This window comes from Eurytemora carolleeae, unplaced genomic scaffold (assembly GCF_000591075.1).
Source record: "Eurytemora carolleeae unplaced genomic scaffold, Eaff_2.0 scaffold673, whole genome shotgun sequence".
Lineage (NCBI taxonomy): Eukaryota > Metazoa > Arthropoda > Copepoda > Calanoida > Temoridae > Eurytemora > Eurytemora carolleeae.
The window spans coordinates 7,480-16,197 of NW_019397124.1; the positions used below are offsets into that span (position 1 = coordinate 7,480).

At 31.4% G+C, this 8,718-nt stretch overlaps 1 protein-coding gene across 1 annotated transcript in view; it reads left to right on the plus strand.

Moving 5' to 3' along the window:
- Positions 1–4,324: 4,324 nt before the first annotated feature.
- LOC111712130 (mechanosensory protein 2) overlaps positions 4,325–8,718 on the plus strand; it is a gene marked incomplete at its 5' end in the record, with an annotated part of 11,303 nt that continues 6,909 nt past the window's right edge. Inside the window, 2 exons of the mRNA XM_023486665.1 lie at positions 4,325–4,390; positions 5,093–5,182. Coding sequence (XP_023342433.1) covers positions 4,325–4,390; positions 5,093–5,182 — 156 coding nt within the window. The remainder of the gene's footprint in view (positions 4,391–5,092; positions 5,183–8,718) is intronic.

The following is an 8,718-nucleotide window of genomic DNA, read 5'->3' on the forward strand; positions in this document are numbered from 1 at the left end:
TGATTTTCAAGAATTCTCCATTTTCTCTGTCTCTCGTTAACTCGATTGATGTTTTCTTTAGTTATCTATCTATCTATCTATCTATCTATCTATCTATTTATCTATCAATCTATCTATCTATTTATCTATCTATCTATCTGTCTATCTATCTATCTATCTCTCTATCTATCTATCTATCTATCTATCTATCTATCTATCTATCTATCTATCTATATTTGTATACAGTGCAGTATATGTAGTAAACACCTACTCTATAACAAGGTCTCGAAACGTATCTATCCAGGTACAATCCGTCCGGTTTTAAACTTAACCAGAACTGAATCCCAGGCTCTAAATGCCACACAGGGACACAAGCGTAGCTATCAACAAGCAATATATATATCGATCCCAAATGATAGGGATGAACCAATTTGATCAATGTTTTAACCAGGACATGATCCACTCGGCCACAATCACGTGACTAATCAACGCCACTATACAAGGAGCAATATCGTTAGCTATCGATGTGAATACAGACACTAGCAATCAATTGATCTATGTCTTATTAGGACATGATCCACTCGGCTACAATCCCGTGACTAATCAACGCCACTATACAGGGCGCTATATCGTTAGCTATCGATGTCAATACAGACACTAGCAATCAATAGATTATTACCAATACTCAAGGTATGATCTACACTTGTATGTTTCAACGAAAACCAAATTACTTCTAATATTGTAATCAAAGCAGAGTCTCAATCAACTAACTTTATTCAATAGCTTAGGTTACAAAGCTAACAGGAATTGACATAGTTATAACTCCTACAATGATATCATTATCACATTATTAAGACCATCGCATTACGTATTTATCGCATGTTAAAGTTTAATATATGTATTTTTAAGCTATCACAAGTATTCAGTTGAAATGCAGTTTCAATGAATAATTTCATTATGTCTAAGTTTACAACATTAAATCATTAAAATGTACAACGTACTGCAGTTTTACAGAATATCATGTTTCCGTGATTTGCTATATATATAGTAAAGTACAGTGCAGTTCTTACAATGCAGTATTGGGAACCTCATTATATTCTATTTTATTACAGAGGGACTGTATTCCATTTTATTATAAAGGGACTGTATTCAATTTTATTAGAAAGGGACTGTATTCCATTTTATTTTAAAGGGACTGTATTCAATTTTATTATAAAGGGACTGTATTCAATTTTATTATAATGGGACTGTATTCCATTTTATTATAAAGGGACTGTATTCAATTTTATTATAAAGGGACTCTATTCCATTTTATTATAAAGGGACTGTATGCCATTTTATTATAAAGGGACTGTATTCAATTTTATTATAAAGGGACTGTATTCCATTTTATTATAAAGGGACTTTATTCCATTTTATTATAAAGGGACTGTATTCAATTTTATTATAAAGGGACTGAATTCAATTTTATTATAAAGGGACTGTATTTAATTTTATTATAAAGGGACTGTATTCCATTTTATTATAAAGGCACTGTATTCAATTTTATTATAAAGGGACTGTATTCAATTTTGTTATAAAGGGACTGTATTCCATTTTATTATAAAGAGGCTGTATTCAATTTTATTATAAAGGGACTGTATTCAATTTTATTATAAAGGGACTGTATTCAATTTTATTATAAAGGGACTGTATTAAATTTTGTTATAAAGGAACTGTATTCCATTTTATTATAAAGAGGCTGTATTCAATTTTATTATAAAGGGACTGTATTCAATTTTATTATAAAGGGACTGTATTCCATTTTATTATAAAGGGACTGTATTCAATTTTGTTATAAAGGGACTGTATTCCATTTTATAATAAAGGGACTGTATTCAATTTTATTTTAAAGGGACTGTTTTCAATTTTATTATAAAGGGACTGTATTCCATTTTATTATAAAGGGACTGTATTAAATTTTATTATAAAGGGACTGTATTCCATTTTATTATAAAGGGACTGTATGTAACAAATATCGCAGTAAACCCTATATTTTTAAACCTGAACACACCTAAATATATTATGTTGTTCATTGTAACTACTGTAAGTAACTACTGAAAACCTGTATTGTGATTAGCTTAACTACGCTTGTATAAAACCACGGAAAACTTGTAATTACTTTCATTAACTTTGCCAGTAACATATAACTCAAAATAAACGTCAGCTGGAATAAAACTCCGCTTTAATTACCGCGTGAGAGTAATTTGTTTCATCGATTAGATAAAACGAGAAAGCTCCATACTACATATACTACATATGCTCTGCATACTGCATACACTACATTTGCTCTGTATACTGTATATACTCCATATGCTCTGTATACTGCATATACTACATTTGCTCTGTATACTGTATATACTACATATGCTCCATATACTGCATATGCTCCGTTGCTCATTTGGCTCCAATCGCTTCACGTGCTTCATATTGTTACTTTTTCTTTTCAGCTTTTCAAATTTTCTTTATTCTAATTCCACGTGTGGTATTTATTCTAAACATGGAATATTAAATTGGAATGGAAATTTATACTTCCGGGTTCAGGGGAAATTATTTTATCCCGCTGTCAACTACATTTAAAAAGTCTTAAAGGGATTATTGCCAATTTTTAGATTGAGGTTAGGGTAGGCCTGGGAAAACTTCAGTTATAATTAACGGATTTTTAAAAATTTAAGCAAAATTCAGTGTATTTATTTGTTAACAGCGAACGGAAACCATTGTTCAGTAAAAAAGCAAATATGTTTAATGTTTTAAAGCCCGACTGTCCTAAACTAAAAGATTTTTATATCTATTTATATTTTTTTTCGCTCATTTTCTATTTCAACTTATAATTGTGGCTCTATCTGTTAGCATTTTCTTTTCGTATTGCAATATAAACAACGATTTTTTAGCCTATGTTACACCCGGGGTACCCATGGGTTTCAAAAAAATATTCGGCCAGTTTGGTTAAGCCGTTAGGCCAGCTATAGTATATATATAAATTTATATATATAAGAGCGAATTTAATCATACTTTTTCGTGAATTTTCAAAATATTAGGCAAAACAAATTTTTGCAACTCTGAGCAACTGTAAACCTCCCTTTGGGTCATATGAGTTGCCTCAAAAATGTTGGACCCGATCGGTTCAACCGTTTTGGCGTTTATTGGATACAAACAAACAAAGTATTTATATATAGACATATTTTTGAAATTTTAGACCAAAAACCTTAACAAGATTGTAGTAAGGATATTCTTTGTAAATAATTATAACCCTCTTAAAAACTTTGAAAATAAGTTTTGAATTGAATTTTTCAGCAATTTTCGTAAAGTGAAATAAAATGTAAGTTTTGTCAGAGTTGCATTGAAATGCAAATTAAACTGTTCACATTTCACAATATTAGCCATACATTTTTTCATAACTTTCAAAAATTCGAAAAAAAAAGCATTGTTATAATGTTATTGGCTATTTTAATCCTCTCATTTTTTCAGGCATTTTCGAAAATTTTTTCGATCATCCATATTATTAGGGTACGCTAAAACTTTTTGTTCGAACGCCTAACACTTGAGCATCGAAAAATTTCGAACATTGCAGATTGTTAGAGATATATTTATTTTTAATCTCCATATCTATGCAAACTGTGGCCGAATTTAAAGAATTTGAGCGGCGGTTTAAATTTAAGCCGCGGTTTAAACATGGTTGGTTCCACTTAAAATTGTATCAAATGTTTCAAGATTTAAGCCAGCGCTTAATTTAACCCGGGTTTTGGCGGATTATAACCGCGGCTCAAATTCTTTAAATTCCATCTCTGGTATCGTATTTAATATTTGAAACAGCAAAGATTTAAACAATCATAAGGCAGCACTTGTGTGTTCCATTTAATGCACACTATAGTTTCAGTAGAAGTAAATATTTCCATTTACTGATAGCGCCGATATAAGGATTCATATCTCTGATTGGATGATGAGATAGATAGAAAGATAGATGTTACCTACATGCAATTTTTATTGGTTCAGAAGAGACAACAAACACATGACTGAACCCTGATTGGATCAGGCACTAATGGACTTGGCATACAGGAGTGTGCAGATTTACGGATTATAATTTTTATCCCGTTGTGGGTATAGCCTGCAAAGATAACTAAAGTGAAGGATCAAACATTGATCTCCAATTTAAAAATTTAAAAAACAAAAGTTCTGATCTAAGGTTGCAAAGAAAATTGAATTTGTGGTGAGTGTAAAATTCCTTTGATTACTTGATTTTCACAATTTGTAAATTTGAGATAAGATGCTAAATTTTAGAAAAATATAATATTCTAAAAATGTTTAGGTGGTTCAGGAGTATGAGAGAGCTGTTATTTTTAGACTTGGCAGACTTAGGAAAGGGGGAGCTAAGGTATTTTTTAAAGGGATCACTCGTTAATTTTTAAAAGGGATTTTGAAACAAATACCGCTATATATTTAGGGAAACCGGGAATACCACTAGTTATTTACACGGCCCTGAAAAATTAAATTCAATCTTATCATCGAAAATAAGTAATCTTGTTCAATTATCAGTTTCTATTTTCTCGTTATTCTGGTTTCTCATTATTCACAAAGATTTTCTGCAGATTTTCTGTAATTATTATTGAAAAGACGACATTTGATGAATTTAAAGAAATCTGCGAATAAATTCAAAGAAAATAAGAAATTCAATTTAGTGATGACAACGAAATAATTGATTCTAGTATTGGTTTATTGACAAATTTCTTTTGAGAAATATGTTCCTAACCATCTACTTAGATAACTGTATAATTTTTACATTATTTTTCGTTGTCATTATTTCATGACTTTAAAAGAACCGATTCTGAAAACGTTTCCAACCCAAAGTAGGAGTTTTGAACGTCGAATTTTCGCTCAAACTCAGGATTTACAGATCTTTTAAAAGTTTAATGTGTCTCAAATGAATCCGAAAGAGGTTTTCCACTGCATACTCAGTTCAACTACCTTACATAGCCGGTCACTCCCTTTAATACTTATGTTTATTTACAAGATTTACATGAACCTAGAATACCATTATCTATTTTCAGGACCCTGGAATATCTTTATTTATTTTTAGGGCCCTGGAATATTCTTCATTATACCGTGTGTAGACTCCTACAAGTGTGTTGATCTTAGAACTGTATCATTCGATGTTCCACCACAGGAGGTAGATAGATAGATAGATAGAAGACGACATTATAGCATTTCTGAAGTGTTCTGATGTTGTTTAAAGCAAATAGCTTTACTTGAAAGTTATTAAATTACATATTAGGTAAAATGGGCCTGTTTACGTTGCACAATTGCTGTGTCTCATCATCTCATGTTCAATGTGCTATTAAAAGTAAAACATTGAGTTTGAAAGTCGACTTCCTATTCCAGAGTTTTCTGGTTATCACTGTATATAAATAAATATATAAATATAAATAGATATATAGATGGAAATGTAAAGAAATAAAAAAATAACAAAAGTTAAACATTCTTAAAAAGACGAAACAATAAACAAACAAATAAACAAACAAACAGACAACAAACAAACAAACACATAAACTAACAATTAAACAAACAAACAAACTACTAGCGGACAAACATCTCCCTTAACACTTAACATCAATATGCCAGTCTCAGATATATTACAGAAACATTGAACAATTTAAACTGGAAATTCAAACTATTTGAAGATTACTCTTACCCTCGTTTACTTAGCCGAGCACTGCTTCCTCTTAAATGTTAAATATGCTGTCTCTCATCTTATTTCGGGTTAGGTTAGGTTAAGACAATTTCTGGGCCGAGGGCTGCGGCTAGAATAGGCTAGGGGGCCGAACACTGCTGCCTCTTCAATGTTAAATAATGTACTATCTTCCACAAAAAAATTGCCCGTTTGTCGCACTTTTTGACCCTTGGTTGTTTGACCCTATGTCGTTTGGCCCTATGGCATTGACCCACGGTCGTTTGAAATTATGTCGGTGAATCTTATTAAAATATCAAATTAGGTGTAGGACAAATGATGTTTTCCATTTACTGCAAGACAAATGTTATGCAGGACAAATGATTTGTAGGACAAATGATTTGTAGGACAACTGATTTGTAGGACAAATGATGGTAAGACAAATGACATTTATAAATTCAAATGAAACGTAGTATTGGGTGAAATGTAAATTGGGTGAAACGTGATATTGGGTGAAACGTTTTGGGTGAAACGTGATTGGATGAAACGTGATTAGGCGAACTGTTACTACACCGTTTTGCAATTGAGGTTTGGTAACAGTTCGCGAAAAATATGGAATTTGCACGCAACGATCGTTTCTTTCCGCTGGAAACCCTAGTTTAACCCACCAATTTTTGTCGTACATCCTTAAACTAAAAATTAGCGGATTTTTTTGTATATATGGAAATCAACGTTTGCAGATAATAGAAACATCAATATATATTTCAAAGAGGGACCCCAGTATATTCATGTATACATTTCAGTATCCTTGTGTATGTTTATAAATAATATCCGCTCTGCGGTTTATCTTTCAGAATTTTGGAATAAGTTTTCGCCTGTTGTTATTTGACTCGAGCTACTTTTCTCTAAAGATTGCAGAAATAAGAGAAATTCATCATTTTTGTTGAATTTTAAAATGAAAGTTCTACAATAAAACGAGACAATTTGTAATTCTTTTATTAGGCTGTCATCCTAGTTTTGATTAAACTTTTGTTTGTTTTATTTTACTGGGCTGTACTTATAGCTGTAAGCGTAATTTCAAGTGATCTTTCACGATTCACAATGGTACCCTTTCAAGCTTTGTCTGTTCAAAATATAATCTAGAAAACTGAGTATTTTCAATTGACTTGCGCATTTTAATTGCATGGGAAAAAATTGGAATCATCAGAATTAAATGCTCTTAAAAACGACAATACCTTCCATCAGAATTAAATGCTTGTAAGCCTAGAAAAATGACAATACCTTCTATCAGAATTAAATGCTTTTAAACCTAGAAAAACTACAATACCTTCCACATTATTGATCAAATGTAGGCCTTAAGGGTGCTGCTGAAAACGAATATTTTAAAATAAATCAAGATTATTAAAATTATTAGAGGCTAGCTAAGAAACAAAATTGTTTGCTTTAAGTTTTTGGCATATATTAACAACAATACAGATAGGACACTAGATGTAGTCTTTTCAAGATTTAGAGGTTTTATTTCACAATAACCCCGAGGCAGAAGTGTTCCTCTTTTTGGCTTCTGTCTCTTGAACACTATAGTTTTGTGGAATCTTAAATGACCCCTGGGATTTTTTTTACCTGTCAGAAAAAAATTGCATTTTCATTACAATTTATTTTAGCATTTGTAAAGTTTGCGACATTTTGAAGCTATTAAATTACTTTTCCGAAATTCAAGTAAGGAAATAACAAGCTAATAAAACTGTCAGTTAACAGAAAAGAATAGTTATTTTTGAATTTGTATATTTTCTTGTTTCTCTCATCTCGAGTAATCTAAGCCATCTGTCACTGTTAGAAAGACAAATGTCCAGTTTCTAATTGTTAAATATATTGTTGCTTAATGCCACAGAGTAAAGATAAGAATAGAGATGAATTTCTTCCAAGAACAGCGCCACAGAGGGAATATAAAAAAAAGAAAGGAATTTATTCCAAAAACAGCGCCACAGAGTAAAGCTAAGAATATTGAAAAATTTATTTCAAAAACAGCGCTGCACAGAGTAAAAATAAAAATATAGAGAGGAATTAACTCAAACAAAGTATAAAATTACTATTCTGTTTTACTGTACTCTAAGCTTATTATACGTCAATAATGGCATACAGGGTTACCGACAAATGATAAAACTTTAAACACGACCAGAAATTCTTAAAATTCGACATTTCCTGGGTTAACAAGTATTCCGCTATAAATATAGACATTTATAGTCTTACTAATGATTTGGCAAAGTATAGAAACAAGTTTTCACTTGCACACAATAGTGAATTTATGATAACAGACAGAGGTGATTCTGTACATCCTTCACAACCTCTTGACCATTTTTTCATTTATTTCCGCTCTACATTAGATATTTACTCTGTCTAGGAATGTCTCATACTAAAAACAAATTCGTTTTCAAATAGATTTTAGTGACTCTTTATCTTATATTTTTAGGAAATAAATTTGTAACTTTAGAAAATGATTTGTAACTTTAGGAAATGATTTGTAACTTTAGGAAATGATTTGTAACTTTAGGAAATTAATTTGTAACTTTAGGAAATGATTTGTAACTTTAGGAATAAATTTGTAACTTTAGAAAATAAATTTGTAACTTTGGGAAATGAATTTGTAACTTTAGGAAATATATTTCAACTTTAGGAAATAACTTTGTAACTTTCTCCGCTTTGATTAATTCCACTTTATATTACCTCTTTCCCCTTCATTCTCCGTCTCTTCCCCTCTTTTTACCTCCCTCCCTTTCGTCCCTCTTTCCGCGCAGAACCATACTATCCCCTTCCCCCCTATTCCTTACTATTCCTCTTTATTCTCCCTTTTTCACCCCTATTCCTCACTATCCCTCTTTATTTCCCCCTATTCACCCCTATTCCTCACTATTCCTCTTTATTCCCCCCTATTCCCCCTATTCCTCACTATTCCTCTTTATTCCCCCCTATTCCCCCTATTCCTCACTATTCCTCTTTATTTCTCCCTATTCACCCCTATTCCTCACTATTCCTCTTTATTC